The sequence below is a fragment of the Xyrauchen texanus genome, chromosome 36, assembly GCF_025860055.1.
Source record: "Xyrauchen texanus isolate HMW12.3.18 chromosome 36, RBS_HiC_50CHRs, whole genome shotgun sequence".
Classification (NCBI taxonomy): Eukaryota; Metazoa; Chordata; class Actinopteri; order Cypriniformes; family Catostomidae; genus Xyrauchen; species Xyrauchen texanus.
The window spans coordinates 14776915-14802307 of record NC_068311.1 but is presented as its reverse complement, the minus strand read 5'-3'; the positions used below and the strand labels follow the sequence as shown (position 1 = coordinate 14802307).

General features: G+C 36.2%; 2 protein-coding genes across 5 annotated transcripts in view; both read left to right on the top strand.

Moving 5' to 3' along the window:
• Window positions 1-1219: 1219 nt before the first annotated feature.
• On the top strand, window positions 1220-8913 carry LOC127629768 (protein phosphatase 1D-like). The gene is made up of 6 exons (XM_052107001.1): window positions 1220-1820; window positions 2305-2533; window positions 4742-4866; window positions 7047-7228; window positions 7299-7529; window positions 7705-8913. Exons 1-6 carry the CDS (start codon window positions 1328-1330, stop codon window positions 8110-8112), a joined length of 1668 nt encoding a protein of 555 aa, XP_051962961.1. The 5' UTR covers window positions 1220-1327; the 3' UTR covers window positions 8113-8913.
• Window positions 8914-9105: 192 nt separating this feature from the next.
• Window positions 9106-25393, top strand: part of LOC127629767 (BCAS3 microtubule associated cell migration factor-like) — a 303774-nt gene continuing 287486 nt past the window's right edge. For 3 of the 4 annotated variants that reach the window (XM_052106998.1, XM_052106996.1, XM_052107000.1), the window contains exons 1-5: window positions 10343-10420; window positions 11297-11385; window positions 13689-13743; window positions 14151-14226; window positions 14950-15056. In XM_052106998.1, coding sequence (XP_051962958.1) covers window positions 11315-11385; window positions 13689-13743; window positions 14151-14226; window positions 14950-15056 — 309 coding nt within the window. In that variant the 5' untranslated portion in view covers window positions 10343-10420; window positions 11297-11314. Of the gene's footprint in view, window positions 9616-10342; window positions 10421-11296; window positions 11386-13688; window positions 13744-14150; window positions 14227-14949; window positions 15057-25393 lie in introns of those variants that run through there. The other variant, XM_052106997.1, reaches the window with a different exon arrangement.

Here is a 25393-nt window from a genome sequence, read left to right as displayed (position 1 = left end):
TGAATTTTGGTTAACATTGTCAAAACACTGGAGCCACTTGGATACATTTAAATCCCACAATGCACAAGCAGAGAGTAAGAAATAAAATTGTGCACATGCACAACTGGCATTGTTGTAATTGATTAAAAAAATGTATTCAGGACCAGCTCAGTATTTTATTTTCATGTGTAAAACAGAAGCAAGTGCTCTACAAAATGCCCTTTATTTTTTCAGCTAATTTTGCAATTATTTTGCAACACTTGCCTTTATATTTACATCATATCAATGAATTTGTACTCCCTATTTGCTGAATTATTGCTGTTGTTGTTGTTATTAACTATTAATTACTATTAATTATAATAAAAACTATTAAACCAACAATGATAATTACAGAATAATTATAATGCTAATAAAAATAATGGAATCGGAGTAAATATTATTATGAATTTTATTGAAATCATCCATCTGCTCAACAGCAAGGTTTGGTAGCAAACCTCAGAACATTTTGTGGTGCTTCTATGTGCACTTTCAGCTCACGTGCCGACTCGTGTGCTCTTCAGGACTTGTACCCCGGTGCTTTGTAGCGCATATGCAACGCTCCATCGGTTGATCTCCTGTGCAATTTGATCACACTTAAACAAGTGTCATATGCTATAGTAAAATTGTTTCTATACCATAAGATAGCATTGTCTGAGGCACAGAGCGAAAATTAAGAGTTTGCGAACTGATGAGCTGTTTTAGTGCCAGTGGTTCATTCTTGTAGTCAAGAACGCCTAAACCGAGACCAAGACACTACCAAGACCAAGACCAAAGACCGTCAAGGCCGTGACAAGACTGAGACCACGTAAAAGTGGTCTTGAGACCGGTCTCAAGACATACATCACTAGTTCATTCTACCAAGAAATTGCCGTGTTATGTACAACAGGCCACATAAAACGTAGTTATTGTAACATGATTCTATTACCAGGTTGCAAATGCCACTGGGGGAGAACTATGAGTCGTCGGAGACAGTAACGACATAAAAAACAAATCAAATTTAACAACATCCTCTCTCACAGTTTCCTCTCTTGATTTCATTATATCTTGGAAAAGGTTACTTTGCACTTTTTTAATAATTAAGTTCAAAGTAATTTGAATACTTTTTTTTTTTTTTTGTAACTTTGACTCGAGTATATTTTTTGCTAGATACTTGGACTACTGATCCCTGTGATTTCGTCATGCTGATTCTGCGCATGCTCACAGCATCGAAGGTAAACAAAGAGGGAAACCCGCACCCGGCCTGAGTCCTGCTACTGTCTAAACACTAAACACTTCTACTTCTTTTACGGCCGTTCTGTCTGATAAAACGATGGATGAGATATTTTCATGCCGAGCAAGTATTTATTACGACCAAGGCGGCAGGAAATACATGGAGGACTTGATGGCGATGAAGCAGGAGGACGAGCCAAGTGAAGATGAACTGAACGCCGCGGAAAGTGGCGAGGACGCGGCTGCATCAAAAAACCTTCCCGCGGGGAAAAACCCTGACGCTTCGATTCAAGACTCCATCCCTGGATCTATAACGGTTACATATGTCCAGGACGATAATGCGGGCTCAGCTCTTCGGCAGGCGTCCATGCCCACGGCCCGCCCGTCCAAAGACATCCATCGTTCGCGGGATGTTGCTATTTTCGCCGTGTTCGATGGCCACGGGGGTTCGGACGCGGCGCGTTTCGCTCGCGACCATCTGTGGGATCACATCAAAAGACAAAGAGGCTTTTGGTCAAAAGACGACGACGAGGTGTGCGCGGCTTTGCGAAAGGGGTTTATCTATTGTCACCATGCCATGTGGAAAAAATTACGTAAGTCATGTAATTTAACATTTGCTTGCAAGCTGATCATATGCACATGTTCCCGTTTATTTTGTTGCACTGTTTATAGTTGCATATGGCGGCCTCGTTGCACATGTTGGACTAGTTTATTCAGTGCAGGATTCGATGGGAACATTTTTATTTGAAATGAAGGTGGAAGACAGAGAATTCGAAGAGCTCCTATGTTTGAGTTATGACACCTGTAAAAGGATGTAGGGTTGCAACATTAGATGCATCCCGCCAAAAGAAGTTGCACAACTCCTGCAGGCCAACCTCAACAACTGTTCCACATCTGAACTGGAGTGGCAGCATGAGCATATTTGAATAAGATTATGCAAATAGAAATCTCAGCCCCGCTCTGAATGTTTTAGTAAAATTGGCCAAAACTGACCAGTTTATTTTTTCAAGTTCATATATGAAATATTTTTTTGTTTTTCCCAAATTATTGTCTCTGACTTATGTTTTCTGAATTCAGCGGAATGGCCGAAGACCTCTACAGGACTTCCCAGCACATCAGGCACAACTGCTAGTATTGTGGTGATCCGACGTGACCGTATGTATGTGGCCCATGTTGGGGACTCTGCTGTGGTGTTGGGGGTGCAGGATGATCCCTCTGACGATTTCATCCGAGCAGTGGAAATTACACAGGATCATAAACCTGAACTCCCAAAGGAAAGGGAGAGAATAGAGGGACTGGGTGGCAGGCGAGTTGTTTGACACCACTAGTCTTACCAATGTTTGTGTGTGCCGTGAATCTGTTTTGAATCTCACTGCTTTCAATTGGTTTTAGCACCTCCTGTTTTTGGGTTGAATATTTTTACAAGACATGAATGCTTTTTTTTTATACACTTTCTACGACTAAAACGCTGTATTATGCATGCCAGGCCAGTAGTTGGCGATTAGGGATGCACCGATAACACTTCTCTTCCGATACCGGACATCTCTGTATCGGCTGATACCGATGGTGTCGTTTGGTGTGGTTTTTTGCTTAACCAGTTTAGAATATCTTTACATTATTGTGTGTAACTAATTGGGGGTACTCTTTAATATGTAAAGAAACACAAACCTGTAACTACACATTATTTCAATATAAATGTATAGCTTTTTATATTAAGAAACACTTTATTATCAACTAGTATACTGGCTAATGTAGCAGCAAAATTAACAGTAATTCAAGTCTTCAGTAGAAAAGAAACCAGTGTTTTATTTTTTTTCCAAAAATGTTTCAACTTGTATCTAGACTTTAAATGAGTCAGATCTCTTTTTTTGTTCAGTTTAGTTGTAAGACATCAGTCCACTTTTAATTTACACATTTATTTTTGGGAACCCATTCAACTTGTTATAAATGGTAAACAAATACTAATGATGACAATAATAATAAATTGTTATTAATATTATTGACTTTTAAATACAACAGTAATATATTTAAATCGTGCACTTTTTAAACCCTCACACTTTTATTTTGACATTCTGAACTCTCCAGGAAGTCCTGTATGTGTCTGTTTGTAGGCAAGTTCACAGTAGTTTAATACGCTTCTTATTAAAATTCTGGTAAAATGCAGCTCCGGTGCCGTTCTAAATGCATATTATAAGTGAGCTGAACTACTAAATATCTACAGATCTATATCTGAGATATTGTTCGTGAGTAGCGCTCAAATGTTGCGCAACACGTGCAAGCTAATAATAGCTGCAAGTGCAAGCTAATAATAAACAGCAGCGCCATTCAATAACGTGCTGCGCATACTATATATTTACTTATTAAACACAGCCATTTGTGATTCACGGAGTTATCACACAAGTGATCCTGGACTATAAAGCATGCCACCTTTTTAAGGACTCCATCTGGTGATCTCATGTTGGTCTGTTCGTCCTGGAGGTAAGGACGAAATTCTCGAAGTTCATGCCTTTAGATTGAACACGTAATACGCGTGTGCATGACGGCATTGTTTTCACAAATTCGCATTTTTGTGTTTACACAGAGACGATAATGGCATCGTTTTCAAAAACTTGCCCTTTGAAACACTTTTTCAGGCCCCAAAACGTTGTTGTGTAAATGGCCCCTAAGGGCGTTTTGAGGCCCCTACAACGCTTTCAACTAAAAACGGAAAAGTTTTTATGCATTTTGGCTGTTCGTTTACACGACAGCTGCATTTTGGTGCCTGAAAACGCAAACTTTTGAAAACGGGTTTCAAGGTGGACGTTTTTGAAAACGATGCTGTTATTGTCTCTGTGTAAACATACAAAAACGCAAATTTGTGAAAAATGACGTCAAGCACGCGTATTACGTGTTCAATCTAAAGGCATGAACTTCGAGAATTTCGTCCTTACCTCCAGGACGAACAGACCAACATGAGATCACCAGATGGAGTCCTTAAAAAGGTGGCATGCTGTATAGTCCAGGGTAACAAAGTTAATAAGTAACCTCATCGTCCGTCCAGACAAAATTGCTCCATGCTTTCACATCTTCATTGTTTGTATTCACCACTGTGTGAAAGCATGCTTATGTGCGCAGGTGCATAGTGTTTCTTTACAAAGTGACATCAGCAACTACTGGCCTGGCATGCATAATACAGCGTTTTTAGTCGTTTTCGTGTGAACTGGGATCGTTTTGACAACGTTGTCGTCTGTACATTATATTTTTCAAAAACGCAAAGGAAAAATGTTTCTGTTTTTAGTACATTGTTGTTGGGTAAACATATCGTTAGCCTATTAAAAAAGTATTAGGCATTTTTCAATTATGTATTTCACCATTTTCACATTATAGATTTATATTTTTTGGTTGCTGGGGGTAAATATGAGTGTTATAGTTTTAGGCAAGGATACCAGTTTACTGGGATGTTTGGTCAGTAGCATTTTATATGAAATGGTTACTATGCCAAGACATCTCACTGATAATTTTCACATCTTTCTAGTGTAATTAAAAAGTCTGGAGTCAATAGGGTGGTGTGGAAGAGACCCAGACTCACCCACAATGGACCAGTAAGGAGGAGTACCGTTATTGATCAGATCCCCTTCCTTGCTGTGGCCCGAGCTCTTGGTAAGGTGTCAAAGACAGCTAAGATGACAATTCAGTGTTTTTGAACCTGGAAAATTGCTCGTAAACTAAAAAACAAAAACAGTGATTAGAAAGATGGGTGAGTTTTAAAACATAAAAAAAGTCTGGATATTTTAATGTGTATAATTCCTTTAAATGTATTTAAAAACAGTGATTAGAATGGTGATTGAGTTTCAAAACATCAGACAATTCAGGCTTTTTAAACTTATATAAATAATTGTATTGTTAATGAAATACAAAAAATCTATATATATATATATATATATATATATATATATATATATATATATCACTGTTTTTTGTATTATTTAATATAGATAGATAGATAGATATAAAATACACTGGCAGCCAAAAGTTTGGAATAATGTACAGATTTTGCACTTATGGAAAGAAATTGATACTTTTATTCACCAAAGTGATATTCAGCTGATCACAATGTATAGTCAGGACATTAATAACATGAAAAATGACTATTATATTTTGAAAAATGCAAGATCCTTGGCATTCTAGCTGTCAGTTTGTCCAGATACTCAATCCTCCTTCCTGTAGCACTTGTCAGATACATCTTGACCTTAAAGTCTAGCTGATCCCACAAAAGCTCAATGGGGTTAAGATCCATAACTCTCTTTTCCAGTTATCTGTTGTCCAATGTCTGTGTTGATTTGCCCACTCTAACCTTTTCTTTTTGTTCTTCTGTTTCAAAAGTGGCTTTTTCTTTGCGATTCTTCCCATAAGGCCTGCACCCCTGAGTCATCTCTTTACTGTTGTACATGAAACTGGTGTTTAGCGGGTAGAATTCAATGAAGCTGTCAGCTGAGGACATGTGAGGTGTCCATTTCTCAAACTAGAGACTCTGATGTACTTATCCTCTTGTTTAGTTGTACATCTTGCCTTCCACATCTCTTTCTGTCCTTGTTAGAGCCAGTTTTCTTTTGTCTTTGAAGACTGTTGTGTACAGATTTTTATGAAATCTTCAGTTTTTTTGGCAATTTCAAGCATTGTATAGCCTTCGTTCCTCAAAACAATGATTGACTGATGAGTTTCTAGTGAAGGCTGTTTATTTTTTTTATATTTTTGGCCTAATATTGACCTGAAGACATGCCAATCTGTTGCATATGGTGGCAACTCAAAAACAAACACAAAGACAATGTTAAGCTTCATTTAACGAGCCAAATAACTTTACTATTAAACTGTGTTTAATATAATGGCAAGTGATTTTCTAGAACCACATTAACAATTTGGCATGATTACTCAAGGATAAGGTGTTTGAGTGATGGCTGCTGGAAATGGGGCCCCTCTAGATTTGATCAAAAATTACTTTTCAAATAGTGATTGTGCTGTTTTTTACATCAGTAATGTCTTGACTATACTTTGTGATCAGTTGAATGCCACTGGTGAATTATAGTAGTAATTTCCTTCCTAAATGGCAAAATCTGTACATTATTCCACACTTATGGCCACCAGTGTGTGTGTGTGTGTATATATATATATATATATATATATATATATATATATATATATATATATATATATGTGTGATATAGTTTTGAAAATCACCATTCTTAATATATATATATATATATATATATATATATATATATATATATATATATATATATATATATATATATATATATTAGAATGGTGATTTTCAAAACATCAGTCAAGTCAGGATATTTCAATTCCTTTTATTGTTCATAAAATAAATTAATAATTAAAAAAACATTGACTAGAAATTTGGGTGAGTTTCAAAACATCAGTCAGCAGGGATTGCCTGTTGTCTTGCTACTCTTGATGGACAGGTAATGCAAACAGGACTGCAGGGTTGCAAATTTCAACATGGCACCATAATAAACTCTGTTCTTAGCAACAACAAACAAAACATAAAATTGCAACACAGGCTGTTTAGAGGTTAAACAGCGAATTTAGCCAAGTTTTAGATTAAGATTGAAGGTCAAGCAGTTTCTGTTGGTGGTAGCTCCAGGTTTAACAGACCATGCAAAACCCAACTAACCTGATGTGTCTAGTTTAATGTAGCAGTGTGCTGGTTAATTAGTAGATATATAATGTCCTATTTTGGACTAAACTTATCTGTTTTACATGTAAAATAAAATGTTTTCTTATAAATTAATGCAATTTCACCTCAATCCATGTGTGTTTAGGTGATCTCTGGAGTTATGACTTCTATAGTGGAGAATTTGTAGTTTCACCAGAGCCTGATACTGCGGTAATCAAGCTGGATTTGAAGCAGCACCGATATGTCATAGTAGGCAGTGATGGGTTATGGAACATGGTGTCAGCACAGGAAGCAGTGTCTATTTGTCAGGACAATGACAAGGCCAAGGTGAGCACAATGTGACAGGAATATTTAATTACGTAAAAAAAATTGCTTACATACATTTATTTGCCCATAGGCAAAGAACCAAAAGGAAAACGTTTCTAATGCTGTTCTGCTGGTGAACCATGCCTTACTGAGATGGCGTCAACGCATGCTCCGGGCTGATAATACCAGCGCCATTGTTATCTGTTTGGAGCCATTTAGGACATCTTCAGAGAGCTTGCTACCTTATGAGGTTGTATATAATCAACAGGGACCAAAGTGTGACTCCATTCCTAAACCTTGCCCTGACTCAGTGTCATCTCAGGTTAGGAGAGCTTAAAACGATTACAATACAATTCCTGATAAAGAGACATTCTGCATAAAGGCAGTGTGCATTCAAACATTTTCAAACAAATTTAGGCCTGCTTTATTTTACAAGGCTATTGACTTTTTCGTATTGTATTGCTTTATGCTTCATATAGTTCCCTGTTTTTATTTAGATTCCACTGCAAGATGCACCCTCACCTGCAAGTGAACTTAAGCCAACCCCAGAGCAGCAAAACGGCAGCTGTGAGACGAGGAGTTGTGGAATATCTGAATCATCTCCTTATAGCCTTACAAACTCTGAGGACCTGCCTTGCAAAGACCTCAGGAATAACTCCTTGGATAATGAGGCCAATTGTGACCAAGTGCCTACAGGCAAACGGGTGCTGGACGATTCCTCCACACCTGTAGGGAAGAAGCCTCGTCGTAGTTTGTCCCATTCCCCTTATAAAGAGTCCTGTATATCCCCACGAAAACAGAGCAAGCAGCCCTTGCCGAAGAGCAGTGGCAAGGGTCAGAAACAGTCTGAAAATGGCCAAGTTCTGCTTCAGCAGCGTGGAAATACTACTGTATGTGTTTGTTGACATTTTTGTTCCTATTACAATGAAAACTCACATTCATGGTGGACAGTCAGACTTTGACAGTAGTACATATAAGCTACTGAGAAACCAAACCCTGAGGCAAATAACCATGTTAAAACACTCTCACCCATAATATTGTCTGTTATTTTATGGTTTTATACTTTATATTTTGCAAACTGATGAAAAGACATTGTATTGTTTAATCCAATTTTAAATGTGTTTTTAGTTTTTCCTCTTGTGTGTTCACTGCTTATTCAAATGTTTTTTTTTTTTTTTTTTTGTTTTTTTTAAGTATTTCAATTTTGTTATTCTTCAGTTAATTAAGGTAGACATGATGGATCAAATAGGGATTTTTGCACACAAAGTTTAATTTGTGCAGTCTTTTGTGGAAGGAAAATTAAAAAGAAAAATTACCAAAAAAGAAAGCATATCTTCTGAGAAGATAATTCCCTGCACCTTACATGTCACCTGTTTCAAAAATGGTTTGTCTCAAGAGATTTTATTGGGAGCAATGGCTTAGGTATTTTTGTACATTGTTTTACTGAACAAGGAAAATGGTACATCACTTGTAGTGTTTACTGGCATCAAATCTAAACCCTGTGTCATAAAGTTTAACGTTAAAGTTGAATGTGAGCATGAACTTTATAAATTATGCATTTTGGAGTTTAAACATTATGGTTGTTTTACTGTTTTCAAGGATTTCATAAACATTGATGTTTTAGTTTTTTTTCCCTAATGGGAGAAATTGTCATTTTAAACAAAAGGTGCTGCTATGCTATAACAGGTCAATAAAAAAAAAACACTTTTACAATGAAAAATTTGCACAGATTTTTTTATTAAGTATTTTAATAATACAGAGTTAGTTACACCCCACCCCACCCAAAAAATTAAAATAGAAAATCATCTCATCATTTACTCACTCTCATACATCCCAGATATGTATGACTTTTTTCCAGCAGAATAAACTGATTTTTAGAAGACTATCTCAGCCCTGTAGGTCCTTACAATGCAAGTGAATGGTGACAGAACTCAAAAACCTCCAAAAAGAAGATAAAGACAGTCCATCAGACTCCAATGATTTATGGTTTAATCAATGTCTTAGGAAGCGAGACAGTTTTTGGGTGAGAACAGACCAAAATATATGTCTTGAATGCAGTCTCCTTGGCAATCATGACTTCAAGCTCGTTTACACTTCCTATAGCGCTCTGCGCATATGTCAAGTATTAGGAAGTGTAACCAAGCTTATGTCATGATAGTTCCTAGAGACTGCAATGGCAAGATGTACAGTGAAAAAGGAGTTATATTTTGGTCTTTTCTCACCCAAAGCCAACTGGATCGCTATAGAAGACATTGATTAAACCATAAATCATTTGGAATACTTTATGCTGACTTTATCTAATTTTTGGAGCTTCAAAGGCCTGATCACCACTCACTTGCGAGCTGAGATATTCTTCTAAAAACCTTTGTTTGTGTTCATCAGAAAAGAGGATCTGGGATGGCAAGAGGGTGAGTAAATGAGAGAATTTTCATTTTTGGGTAAACAATCAATGTAAGTAATGATTTGACACTCATTAGCAAAATTTTGATATCATGTGATAATGATTTGAGCATTAATAATGCTAATGTTTTAATAACATTTGTCTATAAAGTGTTATATATAAAATCCTAACCAAGTGCCTTGGTTAGATGAGGCCCCTAGGTCTGTGGAAATTTACTTGTTTAACTTTTCAGTCTGTTGTCGTTAGACAATAAATGCCTGCTTCACCTTCCTGTAACACTTGCAGTCGTTTCTTCATCCAGTCGTTTCATCATCTCAACCTTCTATCCGCTCATCCATTCATATATGCTTCGGTTTTCCGAATGAAGCCGAGATTGAGCGAAGTAGCTCTGCTTGCGATCACGCGATGCTTCGATGTAAATAAACACATCAGCGTGACGTGACATAACATGTAATATATCTAGGATGCTGTTTCTAACAATCCTAATTTTTGGACATGAACGTGCTGATATTAGCCTACTAAATACATTTCGCTTTATCTGAAACTCCATCATGACGTGAATGTCCATTTTAACGGCACGTCAAATTCATTTCAGTCGCAAATATAACTCAACAGTCATCGCCAACTCCTATTGGTCAGAATGTTCCAAGTTTCCACCTTTATGATAATCCCATTGGCTAGTCGTTTTAAATGCTCAACTCTGATTGGTCAATGTGTCTGCCGCCCCACCCCCCGCTGCATGTCAGCTGCACTATGTACTGTGGCGTTTTTGAGGACCCCCATTGATCCGAATTCAAAAAACAAAGCCTTGGGTTTGTAAAAATGTCGCGTCATTTAATAATTAACTGGTCATTTCTGTCATACTTTATGTGTATTTTTTCTTAGGAAGTCATATCATGTATTGTCATTGCTCAGTTCTTTGTCTTTAAAGCGTTATACTGGCAGATAGCGGTATTGGCTAAGCTAACAGGCAGACTGTAGCTGTTATGTTTATGAACTAACTAAAACAGTCAGTCTGTTCTATGATATTCTAGACCAATTTTACGACAATACTTCACATTAAATATAGTTAAAATTATGTTAAAAACTCCAGAACAACTGTCATTGTTTTGGTTGGAGTTATGGTGTTTGCACCTTACAGTTCAGTACACTAGCCCGTTTTTCTGGAGTTGATTTAAAATCTCAGTGTTTTATTTTCCTCTTTCAGTTGTTTATGTTATCGCAAGCCAGTTTGTGTTAAGGATTGTTTACAGGGTCAATACTTCAGAGGAATGCAACTATGATGCATATCAAACTGAACCATGCACATATTTGTCTTTTCAGGCAATCATTTGTTTATGTTATGTGGATAGTTAACCCAAAAATGAAAACTGTGTCATCATTTACTCACCCTCATGTTGTTTCAAGCACTTATTAAGATGTTAGGCAACATTTTGAGGATTGACAGCCTTAGTCCCCCTTCACTTGAATTGTGCACTAAATAAAATGCAATGAAAGTCAATGTTGACTGATTCTGTCAGTCCCTAACATTCTGCATAACATCTCCTTTTGTTGAAAAATCTGCCACTTGTTCAATTTGAAGTAATGCTGAGGTCAGTAAGAGTGAAGCATCTCTGCAGTGCTATTTAGTGTTGTGTAATTATCATGCAAAAACCATCACTGCATCGACTCATGTTCTTTTCCAACAGGATTCTGAGTGGTTTGCAATGACTTCTGACTCCCCGCGCAGACCTAGCCGCTGTGCTGGTGGGGTTGTGGTTCGGGCACAGGCTGCAACGTAAGTGCAAAATAACTCGTTTTGTTGAATGCAATTTGAATGTTTTCACATTTAAAAAGCCAATCCTATGCTTCGTATTTTATCGAACAAATAGAAATCGGTAAAGGACTTTGTAAATATATGCAGTGGCAAGAAAAACATGTGTACTCGAATGACCTGAATTTATGTATAAATTTGTCTTAAAATCTGGTTTGAACTTCATCTAAGTTACAGCAATGAACAAACACAATCTGTTTTAACTAATAACACAGACATTTGTATTGTTCTTGTACATATTGAATACATCATTCAAATCTTCATGGTGTATGTTGGAAAAAAGTATGTGAACCCCTAGGCCAATGATGTCAACAAAAGCTAACCAGAGTCAGGAGTTGGCAAACCTGGCATCCAATTAATAAAACAAAATTAGTGGGTTAGAGCTTCTTCGACTTATAAAAAGCACTCAAACATTTAGAGTTTGTTTTCACAAGAAGCATCTGTTGACGTGGACCATGTCTCGCAAAAAAAAAAGAGATCTCAGAAGACCTACGATCAATAATTGTTGCATTGCATAAAGCTATAAAGGGTTCCAAAGTTATTTTGAAGAGCTTAGATATTCATCTGTACACAGTAAGACAAATTGTCTATAAATGAAGATGATTTAGTACTGTGGCTACTCTTCCTAGATATGGCCGTTTAGCCAAGATGACTCAAATATCACAACGCAGAATGCTCAATGAGGTAAAACCCTAGAGTGTCAGCTAAAGACTTGAGAGAACTGATTAAAATCTGTGTTCATGAGTCTGCTATATGGAAAACATGGCATTGTGTCCATGGCTGGACACCACAAAGAAAGCAGCTGCTTTCCAACAAAAACATTGCTGCGTGCCTGAAGTTTGCCAAAGTCCACCTTGACACTTGACAAAGCTACAGGGAAAATGTTTTGTGGACTGATGAAACTACGGTTGAATTGTTTGGGAAGAACATGAAGCCCTACATATGGCATAAAAAGGGCACCACATACCAACATGAAAACATCATCCCAACGGTGAAGTATGGCGGAGAGAGAGCATCATGATTTGGGGCTTTTTCAGGGCCTGGAGCATTTGCAATCATTGAGGCAAAAATGAATTCCCAAGTTTATCATTGTGTCCTTGAGCAAGGCACTTAACTCCAGGTTGCTCCGCGTGGATTGTCCCTGTAATAATTGCACTGTAAGTCGCTTTGGATAAAAGCGTCTGCCAAATGCATAAATGTAAATGTAAGATATCCTACAGGATAATTTCAGGGTGGCTGTGCACCAGATGAAACTCCGTAGAAGTTGGGTGATGCAGCAGGAAAATGACACTAAACATTGAAATAAATCTACTACAGAATAGTTAAAAAAAAGAAAATCCACCTTTTGGAGTGGCCCAGTCAGAGCCCAGACCTTAATCCAACAGAGATGCTGTGGAATGTCCTCAAGAGAGCCATTCACTCCAGACATCCTAAAAATATGGCTGAGCTGAATCAGTTCTGTTAGGAAGAATGGTCCAAAATGTCTTCAGAACGATGTGCAGGTCTAATCCACGGCTACCGGAAACGCTTGGTTGAGGTTATTACTGCCAAAAGAGGTATGGCCAGTTATTAAATCCAAGGGTTCACTTACTTTTCCCACACAACTGTGAATGTTTAATGGGATATGTTCAATAAAGACATGAATGATAATGTGTGTTGTTATCTTAAGCACATTGTGTTTGTCTATTTTTGTGACTTTTAGGAAGATGAGATAACATTTTATGACTAATTAATGCAGAAAACTAGCTAATTCCAAAGTGTTCACATACTTTTTCTTGCCATGGTATATATTTCACCAGATTAGGCTTTTTATTATTATTCATAAGAAATTAAGCTGGACATACTATGTATGTGCTGACGGGACATATTTCCAAATAGTTACATTTTTCTTTTCATGCTCTTGCTTTAATTTGGAACATTGAATAACTTATTAAAATGAACAAATTTGCATTGATGTGAGAATAAAAATATGCATGAATATTTTCAGTCAGTGATTGTTTTTATTTCACCTCTAGAGGCTGCTGTTATACTGTATAACCAAGGTGCTCTAACTAGACAAACTAGACTCATTCAATTCCAGCCACAGAGGAATAAAAAAAAAACAACAAAAAAAAAACCGAGATAATCGGTAGTTTGAAAAGGAACTATTGCCACAATTAATCAGTTAAACCTCCAAAATGAGTCATCATCAGTGCTACTAAGATTAAGGAAGCTGGATTTTTCTTTTCTCATGATCATGGTTTTGGTAATGAGGACCTATTTTGCAGAGAGCAGTCTTACATGGAAAGTGTGGTTACATTCTTGCAGGACGTAGTCCCTCAGGTAATTATTACTTTTAGTTTGGAATTTTGTTTCTACCTTTTTTTTTTTTTTTTCTTATTTGTTGCAATTTGATGTTTATGGTGATCTCTGGATAATGCATGCTGTTCAGGTATTTCTGTTGTTAAACTGTTTTCATTTAGCAAAGTTTATAAGTTAAGTCACTTGTGTAAATTCACATAATTTCAATTATTTTTATTTTGTTTATGCTCACGTTTCAAACAAAAAATATTACAGTTACCAAACTCTGACCACCTTATTTCAGACCACGCTCTGTTATCAGAATTTAAAGATTGTATTTATAAGTGATTGTCTGCAATAGTGAGAACAATTTATTTTTGAAAATACTGTGCCTAAATATTTAGTTGGAATGCATAGGCCTATCTCTTTCTCTTTTACTGAAATTACAGGCGTACACTGGGACACCGCCAAATGATGAAAAAGAAAAGATAGTTTGGGTCCGCTTTGAAAAAACAGACATCAATGGTAGGTTCATTTTATTTGGATATTGTGAAAATAATTATTCTGTTATTTTTGTCATTCTAAATGGCAGCTTGTTGCAACTTCATGGCTACATGCTGGGTCATTTAGCCCCATGTCTTGTGATCTTTTAAAACAAGCCTCCCAAGTTTTATGTTGTGTTTTAACCTGCCGACTTTTTTTTTTTTTTTTTTCAGTTCACTTCATGCTACTTAAGGGTATAATATGTAGTATAATCTGAAGATGAGTACTTATAAACACAAACACCCAATTAAACACATCAAACTTCCATCAGACTTATTCAGGTTGTTTCTAAAGATGGTCTTGGTATCATAATACACACTAAATTGGGTTTCTCTTATTCAGCCATGTAATCTGGTCCTCTGAATGTTTATTAAAAGCATACATTAGCAGATTTTATTTAAATGTCTCTCATTTACTCACTCATGCTATCCCAGATGTAAACTAATTTCTTTCTTTTGCAAAACACAAAGATTTTTAGAAGAATATCTCTGCTCTGTAGGTCAATACAATGCTAGTAAATTGTAACAAACATTTGAAGCTCCAAAAAGCACTGAAACACAGCATAGATTAATCCATACGACTTCAGTGGTTTAATCCATGTCTTCTGAAGTGATATAATCAAGCTTCAAAATGTTGTGATGAAATTGTGCCTCTTCTATTATTCTGATAATGCATGTTACTTTCGCTGTTTGTCCATGTGTCTAGATGTGGCCCGTTTACCAGAGTTCCAAGAAAAGCATGGAAACAGCACAGACCCACCTCTCTGCTTGATGATTGGCTACACTGATGGAATGCAGATCTGGAGCATATCAGTGAGTTTGTTTTAATCAGTCTCTCTGCCTGCACCACACTGCATTTTTCCTTCTGTTTATCTCTTGATCAGCCTTTCTATGTGACCGTCTTAGTTTCACAGGTAGTGTCTAGTTTTCAAATAATACGTTTGGAATGGAATACTGGCATATTACCTACTGCACACTGTAGGTAATATGCCAGTATTATACACACTGATCAGCCCCAACTTTAAAACCACTTGCCTAATGTGTTGGTCCCCCTCGTGCCGCTAAACGGCACCGACCCACATCTCAGAATAGCATTCTGTGATGTTTTTCTTCTCACCACGATTTTACAGGGCGGTTATCTGAGTTACCGCAGACTTTGTCAGTTCGAACCAGTCTGGCTATTCTCTGTTGACCTCTCACTCATCATCAAGGCATTTTCATCCACTGAACTGCCACTCACTGGATAGTAAATTCTAGAAACTGTTGTGCATGAAAATCCCAGGAGATCAGCAGTTACAGAAATACTTAAACCCACCTGGCACCAACAATCATGCCAATGTCCAAATCACTGCGAGACATTTTTACCCCCATTCTGATGGTTGATGTCAACGTTAACTGAAGCACCTGTCCTGTATCTAAATGATTTTATACACTGCACTTCTGCCACATGATTGGCTGATTAGATAATCACGTGGATGATTGTTGGTCTAAGACTGGCTGGTTTGAGTATTTCTGTAACTGCTGATCTCCTGGGATTTTCACACACAACAGTCTCTAGAATTTAATCAGAATGGTGCCAAAAACATAAAACATCCAGTGAGCGGCAGTTCTGTGGACAGAAATTACTTTTTGATTAGAGAGGTCAACAGACAAAGTCTACTTTAAAAGCTAAATCAATATTCGGTGTGACCACCTTTGCTTTTAAAACAGCCCCAATTCTCCTAGATCCACCAGGATACAGTTTTTCTTGGTTGTTGGCAGATGGGATATACCAAACTTCTTGGAGAATTAATGACATTACTTCTATCTATTTTGGTCTTAATTGCTTCTGTCTCTTTATTTAATCTCAGACTGGCAAGATGTTCAGTGGGGGGCTTTGTGGAGGTCATGATATCTGTTGCAGATCTCCCTGTTCTTCTATTCTATTTGCAAAAGTAATATTTGGGAGTCTAACATTTATATTTCCTATTGACACACTAAAGATGAAGATATAAATAACCATCTTAAGACAAATGCTTTTGTGAAACAGCTTATGTGCCTAAGAATTTTGCACAGTACTGTGTGTGTGTGTGTGTGTATGTGTGTGTGTGTGTGTGTGTGTGTGTATATATGTATATATATATATATATATATATATATATACACACACACACGCACACAGTATATTTTAAATCAAAATCACATGAGCAAGGGTGCTGTATGGCCCTATTGCAGCACGGCTGTGATTTTGGCCGCAGGCCTGTCGCGCTTCCCAGAGATGAACAGTAAAGCTATAGCTGTTTAACTCTATTCCTCAGAGCAGGGTATTCCCTGAGTATTTTGTGGTAGCTGGTTTGTTTCTCTCCTGTGCCATTTTAAATGTAACGGGGGAAAAATGAAAAAAGACACATCTATCTTTTTACACATCAGTGCTACTTGTACACATTAGTTTAGAATGCCACAAACGAAAGCGGATTTATACAAAGAGTGAAGCGTATGACTACTGCTGTTCTGAGACATCAGCACTCAAGGAACACTTGTCCAATCAGATTCAAGGACTGGAACTAACTGTGTATATAGATGGATATACATGCACTGTGTATTTACAGAAGTATTTTAATGCATCACAAAAAATGAGTTTTAAAATGTAAAAATGTTGAATCTTTTATCCAAATGTATTTTTAATTAATATTATTGTGTTATTAGCTTTTTTGCCTTGGGTTTTTTGGGACAGTTTAAAAGCAACAGGAAAAAAATTAGGAGTTGGCAAAATTTGGGAAAACCTTTGGTCAGCCGCACACTAATGCCACCATGCATGTCTTCAACCTAATTTTGGATTTTAATCCAACAATTGACAGTCTGATCAAATAATGAGAAACAAACAAGATAAAATTGCAGGTTGATATAGAGTGCAACAGTCTGGTTCCAGAAGTAAAATTCCCTTCCTTTTTTTCCTTTGCTTGGAGTTTTAACAATAACTTAAACCTTTAAAGAACATGAGGTCCAACGTTGTTAATCGATGGTACTGTATATGCTTCTGTTGAAGACAGTCTTGTTATTTTGTCTTTTTGTCAGATTTTCAAATACTTATCTGCTTCAAATTAAGATTTGAATGTTGTGATTCACCTCAGAGCTTGTTTGTTTGGTTAAAAAAAAAAAAATGATGGTTCAGTAATAGAACCATTGTATTATAATAGTTTATTTAATGAAATCCCCGTGGAGTAAAGAATGGGAAAGGTACTTCTGCAACCAAGACGGCTGAAAAAGTGAGCGAGCACTGTTGCAATCTGTGGTATATTTCTCTATATATGGAAGGTCAAGTAGGAAGTATGCCATTCCGAATTGACCTTATGTGTGAATGGATGCATTTTTGTCTATTTCCATACAGGGCAAATCATAAACTGAGTTTCTCCATTTTAGGGATGGGTGACATAGCAAAAACAATATAATAAATTATTTTTATTTATGGACCATTCACGTTTTGAATTTTCAACTTTTAAATGTACTCAAATAATTCAAATAACATGTTCTTATTCCTATTATAATGCAAGGAAACCTGGTTAGAGAAATAAAAGGAAACATGGGTTCATTATAGGAAACATGGGTTCTTCCATTTATTGCCTATCCATATTATTATTTGATATGATGTGCCCGTAACGGTCACGATTGAGGGTGACAAGAAAAGAAAGGATACAATGCACAGAATGCGGAGGACAGTTATGGTCTGATTAAGGCGACGTATACATGCATGATGGATGAAGTTGAGCTACAATCACACTGTGCAATCATATTGGAAATATGACTGATGTCTCCTATATCAGTCACCATGTTGTTAAACCTTTTATGTTCTATTGGAGCATCATTAAGCCAAGTGCTATGAACAGCCTTTTGTGGATCGACAACGCATCTTATTATAGCGTTTGCATATATTTTATGTAAATCCTCGATACCTCAGTTTAAATTTTTTTAATGAAAATCATGTCAAAACAAACTCTAATCTAAAAAATAAAAAAACCCAGCCCTACTCTTTCAGTTGTCGCTTCTGTGAATGGAAGTGGGAATGAAGTGGGTTGAGATCCTTGCGATAAACGTTATTGCAGTCTTTAGTTCCAGCCCAGCTCTGATTTTTCCAAGTTGAAGATTTTAGTTTGTTCACTTCAGATATGTTTGTTTAGATCTGCAGCTAAACTCAATTTTGAAATTGAAAGGTCAATTTCCAGGAGGATTTTGCAAGAAACTGCTCATTCTGTACTCTTTGGCTAAAATTACCATTGGGTTGCTGCTGACTTGATCTAATGTTTGGTTGCTTTAACTATATTTTACCACTTGGTGTCACCTCAGACAAAGGCAAAGCCAGTCCCATAATAAAGATGTTAAAATTTTGGGTGACATTTCATGAAAACAAATGTTAAGCTCTGAGTAATGTCAAATAAAATGTAATAAATAATGATAAATTATGATAAAATAATGTCTAATAAAATAGGGCAAAATGTCTTGTAATTGGCAGAATTTAGCATTTAAAGGCTGTCCCAATACATATTGTAGCACATATTGTTTTAAAATGTTATGTCAAACCCTGACATGGATCACATGAGAGATATCTGTCAAAACTTGACCTATCGCTTGAGTTGTGTAACATGTATAAATAATAATAAAAAAAAAATACTTTGGATGAAGTTGAGCATCATTTCAGACATGAGGTTACTATTCTGTGGAGGAACAAATCCCACTGTTTTTTTAATGTGTTGAAAAGTTTCTGGCCATAATTTGCTCCGAAGTGTTTTTGACAGTTGCTAAGCTGACACCCTCCATAATGGCGTTGAAGGGAGGAGGAAGAGCGGACTTAGCGGGTGTTACCATAGTACGTGTCTGTGTTCCTGTGCATTAACATCTCAGCAGAGCAAGATCTTTGGAGGAGGTATTGCTGGTTGGTTGGGAGATAGCAGACAGATTAGATGGGGCTAATTGAAGTGGTGTTGGTGTAGAAGAGATAACAAGCAGTCCATTGGATGTGTCTCTGTTGTCTGTCATTAATAAAGAAGCCTTCCTTATGTGTTTACTTTTTCATGCGGTTTAAATAGCTTTTCTGTTTTTAAATATTATGGAGTATTTTGAGTTTGATAGATATTGCTTAACTTTTTTTTTGTTTAATTCAATTTTGTGTGGATTTTCAATTACCATTTTTACATTTTATTAGGGCTGTGAACTAATCAAATATATTACATAATGTGCAGATTAATTAATATAATTAGTCACAGAAGTATTTACTGAGAAAGTCCCCACAAAGATAATTTAATATATAATAATTTAAATTATTATAAACATATGTATAATATACATAATTTTGAGTAATTTTGTACCAGAAAATTCATTGAGTTTTATGCACAAAAGTATAAAGGATACCTTTATTATAGGCCATTTCTGTATAATATCTACATGTACAGGATACAACGGTTTGGAGTTGAAATGTAATAATTATATCTGTAAAAAGCTGAGACTCCTTTTTACTGTATTGCATAAAACTCAAATTTTGTTTCTGGATCAAAGTGACTCAATGTTGAAGTAGGTCACATCTAATAAATATAATTCAGAAAATTCACATACATTACATTGTGTCAGATGGGTAAAAATAAAAAAAAGTGTCTTTTTAGTGAATTTTCATGTTTTATTTCAATATCATTCAGCGTCTCATGCCATAAACACTATATTTTAAGAAGCTGTCATGTAAAAGTAGTTTAAATTATGAGTTATAGAATTTACGGACAGTCATGCAGGAGACATGAGTTATTGCCCTCGTTTTGTTAGCGCTTTATTTTTTTAAATAAGTCATAATGTGTTAAAATGACAACTATTTATATATTTTTTAATGTATTACAGAGATGCAAACTTAAATTGCTAATTTGGTAATAGAAAATCACACTGTGATGGTTTTTGAGTTGCCACAGTATGCACTAGATTGGCATGTCTTAAGATCAATATTAAGTCAAAAATGTCATAAAATAAAATGCTTTTTCTAGAAACTCGTCAGTCAATCATTGTTTTGAGGAATGAAGGTTATACAATGCTGGAAATTGCCTAAAAACTGAAGATTTCATACAACGATGTACAGTTTTCAAAGAGATGTGGATGGCCAGATGTACAACTAAACAAGAGGATAAGTACATCAGAGTCTCTAGTTTGAGAAATAGATTCCTCACATCTGACAGCTTCATTGAATTCTACCTGCTCAACACCAGTTACATGTACAACAGTAAAGAGATGACTCAGGGGTGCAGGTCTTATGGGAAGAATTGCAAAGAAAAGCCACTTTTGAAACAGAAAAACAAAAAGAAAAGTTTATAGTTGGCAAAGAAACACAGACATTGGACAACAGATAATTGGAAAAGAGTGTTATGGATCTTAACCCCATTGAGCTTTTGTGGGATCAGCTAGAATGTAAGGTGTGTGTGTGTGTGTGAGAAGTGCCAAACAAGACAGCCACATCTATGGCAAGTGCTACAGGAAGTGTGGGGTGAAATGTCACCTGAGTATCTGGACAAACTAACAGCTAGAATGTCAAGGATCTGCAAAGCTGTCATTGCTACACGTGGAGGATTTTTTGATGAGAACTATTTGAAGTCGTTTAAGAAGTTCTGAAGATATTTTTTTTTCTTCAAATTGTAATAGTAATTTTTCACGTTATTAATGTCCTAACTATACATTGTTATCAGTTGAATGCCAGTCTGGTGAATAAAAGTACCAATCTCTTTCCATAAGTGCAAAATCATTATTCCAAACTGTTGGCCACCAGTGTACATACACAAATAAACGTTCATATTCATGCATGAATAAATATATAAATAATTAAATGTGCATAAATGTATATACAAATAAATAAAAGCAAAAATAATACAAAATAAATAAATGGTTGGGGAAATGCTAAATTGAAAGTTGATTGTTAGTTCCACATTTCTATATTTCTTTAATCATTAATTTATTTCTGTATGCTGTTCTGTATTTATTTTTCCTTTGCGTAACATGCTTGATGAGAGGATGACAACAGCTGTTAAGGCATCACAGTCAAACTATCGATACCATGTGCAACAGTTTATGGCTGGAGTTTGCAGTTTCAATATACGCAGTTTGGAGAACGTAAAATCGATATCCTTTGCTTAACCTTTTTTATTTATTGATTGTGAAAATGTATTAATGTTCATCTTAGTGAAGCACTTTGACAATGATCAGCCAGTGGTGTCATAAAGTCCACCTACTGGTGTTTGATCAACATCCTCTTATAAGCATCTTCCACAGAGGAAAAATAAATACAGAACTACATACAGAAATGAATGATTAAAATTATTATTAAATCTTATAGCATTGACTTTAAATAAATTATTTCAGTGTATTTTAGGAAGCAGCTCAGTGGTTCATATCGATATCATATCAAGAGCCCAGAAGACAGCCACCACCAATCTGTTTTGACTAATGTGAAATGGATGGAGCATTGTCCTTTGTCTGCTCTGCTATTGAAACCCTATGCTTTCAGATGCTGTCTGCTTTCTAAGAATTACAAACAGTGCAGCTTTTTCTTCCATTCCAGATGCTGTTGATTCTGTCTGATTCGCTGAATTCCATCGCAGAGTGACTGGAGATTAACAAAACTAATTTTCTCTCTCAGCATCTACACACTATCCATGTTAATGAAATTAGAAACTATATGCCCTACCCCCCAAAAAAAAAAAACAAGAGCCAAATACAAAGAAGCTTCAATTTTACGTATTGCTGTGACACGTAGTAATGTAATAGCTTGGAGGTTGGTGATGGATGCTATCACTAAAGCCGTGTAAAGCGAGGATGAACAGTCTGGTAATGCACAATGACAGTCGCATTAATGTAAACCTCACAATCCACTAAATTCCATTATTCCTCTGCCCCATTTGCCAGCTGGGGATTTTGTTTTGTAGCCTTTGTACATGGTGGCCTGCGTGCATTGCCCTACAATCCCCCCCTCTCATATACTCATTTTCTCTCCTTCTGTCTTTCTCTCACTCCCCTTAAATGTACTGTGTTGTAGATGCCATATTAATCTCCCACTTGGCAGCTACAAATTCTACACTGAGCGCTTTTAATAAAAACAAGACTCTGATCCTTAGTTTCGAAAAAGCTACTAATTGTGCAAAAGAGCGATCATCCTCTGAGCTTATCTGCTTAAGACGCATGGATTATGCCCAGTAATGTGATAAAGAACGTTTTCTGTAATTTAACGCACATACAGACACATTAAGAATAAAAAAGGACTTAATTCTTAAAACAAATGCTTGAATAAAGAGCTAGCTGATTCAGGGCAGCAATCAAAATATTTCTGCAATTGCGATGTGATATGGCACTCCTAGCATTGGTTTCATAGATTTGGCTTTTTACCAGCTTATTACAACGTGGTATGGATATGACGTTATTAAGACTCATTTGACTTGTGTTTATATTGGGGCTGCAACTCAATGAAATGTAGCTGTTCATGCTAGGTGCTGGAAATTGGCCTGGATCAGTTAGTCATGGACATGCTGTAGTTTTTTGGGGGGCAATTATATGGGTACATGTTAGCTTTTGATTTGCAGTTTAGCTTTTGGTTCAAGCTATATCCCCCTTCCTTCATGTGAAGCCTGTTTCTTCCAGTAGGAATTGATTATTTGTCATACAGTGTGAACAAATCTGTGTTTGTTTGCATCCCTATTGTTCTTTCACTTCCCACAACCTTTTGCCCCAAAGTGGCAACAAGTTATTCAGCAATTCTGATTATTCTAGCATGGTTACACTGTATTACACAGGCATCACAGCACAGGGCAGGAACAGGATGTATATATGTGTAAAGAAAAGGGAGAGTTTACCCCTGTGGAACACAAAAGCAGATATTAGGCAGAATAGCTGGGTTTCCATCCACTTATTTGTTTTGATGCTTATGTTATAGATCCTCATGGCAAAGGAAGGAGGAATGCACATGTGTGGTGGTCCTAGAATTGAGACAAAATTCTTTACAGATTTATCTGTATGCTCTAAATTCTTAATAATAAAATTCACAGTGGCTACAATTTCTCTGGAAATTACAATTTTATTATTTTAAACACGTGGAATGGAAACACTGCTTTATTTACACATTAGGCCTCAATTCATGAAACACAAGCAGAACTAATTTTGTGTAAATAGTCCGTAAAGCCATTAAATTTATGTAAATTCTCGGATACATGAAAGTTTTTGGATTTTCTAAACGTTAGTTGGTACGAACAAATTTTAGACCTGCTCCTGACCACGTGTAAATCATGCGTAGACATCCGACTGTTTCGTGTTCTTTCATGCAAACTGCCAAGACTACATTTTGATAGAAGTGAAATTAAATAAGAAATGAAAAATGTACTAATAATTAAAAAAAATGCATACACAACACAACTGGGAAAAATTGAAAAGGCATTCTATTAATTTCTCTGAAGATTCTTCAATTTAGCAAGAACATATCACTGAAACCTTGTTTCTCACAGTCAGAGTTCTTTAGGTGCTTTTTTAAGTGTCTTGCACTGAGGAAAGGCTTCCGTCAGCTCAACCAGAGTGACCATCGTGTTCTTAGTCACATCTTTTACCAAGGTGCTTCTCCCCAATTGCTCAGTTTGGCCGGGCGACCACCTCTAGGACGAGTTTTTTGTATCCTTCCCCAGATCTGTGCCTTGACACAATCCTGTCTCTGAATTCTGCAGGCAGTTCCTTTGACCTCATGGCTTGGTTTTTGCTCTGATATGCATTTTCAGCTTATATAGACAGGTGTGTGCCTTTCCAAATCATGTCCATTCAATTGAATTTGCCACAGGTGGACTCCAATCAAACTGTAGAACCATCTAAAAGATGATCCAGAGAAATGGGGTGCACATGAGCTAAATTTCAAGTGTCATAAGAAAGGGTCTGAATACTTATGTTAATGTGATATTTCAGATTTTTCTTTTTAATAAATTTGCAAAGTTAATCAAAAATCCGATTTTTGCTTTGTCATGGTGGTGTATGGAGTGTAGATTGATCAGTGAGCATAAGGCTCCAACATAACAAAATATGAAAAAATGTGGTCTGAATACTTTCTGAATGCACTCTATATCCGAAGATCAGATAACATTTGTGTTTTTTTTGTAGTGGCTCGCTTTGGTTTGTCCACAGATACCTGATGTTTATCTTTTAGTTGTTGGGTGGCTCATTATCAAACCACATCACAGCCACTGCAGACCAAACAAAGCATTGTGTGATTCACACAAATACTTTAATGTCTGTTAATCCTCCAATGGGATGCCACAGTATTTAGGACATTCGTGGGTAGTTTTCTGACTTGTGTGCCACTGTGTGTGAACGGTTTCAACATGAACGTGTTAGCCGATGTGAAATAAATATAAAAGATGTAACTGGGTCACAGCTGTGCACTGTAAACACTAATAAGTTTGCAGAACTAAAAAATTTGAGGCAATCAGTTACATAATTAAAAAAAAAAATAATTAAGTTAATAAACCTTTCAGATTTAGATTTTGTTCGACTCATGCATGTCAATTGCTCTTAACTTGAAATATTGAGTAAGCTAATTCAAATATTTTAATGGCTTTTTAAATGTGACTCTTTGGCTGAACTTAAATGATCATGTAAGCTCAACTTAAAAACTTCAAGTAGAGGGAACCTAACTAACTAGTAATAGCTAGAACTTATTAGCTAGAATAGCGTGAATTTAAGTTTCTTTAAATTTAAAGAGACAAGTTCATTAAACTCAAAACAATAAAACAGTTCAGGTTACTTAAAAGGTGTCAGTTTCATGAACTCAAAAGAAAAAGAAAGCTCTAAATACTCATCAAGGTTCATTTATTTGAATGGTTTAATTTTTACCTACTCAAAACAATTAATTATTTTTAGCATTAGGGTTAACAGTGTTTTACAGTTTTCTACTGTTATTTTACGTATATCATTCTGTTGTCAGTAGGAGACAGTCGTGATAATCTCTGAGATGTGGCTCTTGTACAAACCTTATAGATTCCTGCACAGTTTATGCATCACCTCAGCTCTGGTCCTGGTTTCTTCTCACTCCCACAATTATTTTTACTGTTTCTTTGAAGTACATTTATCTCCCTTCACATCACTTTCAGGTGTCTTTAAAGTGAGCCTGTTTGTTTTTACTCTTT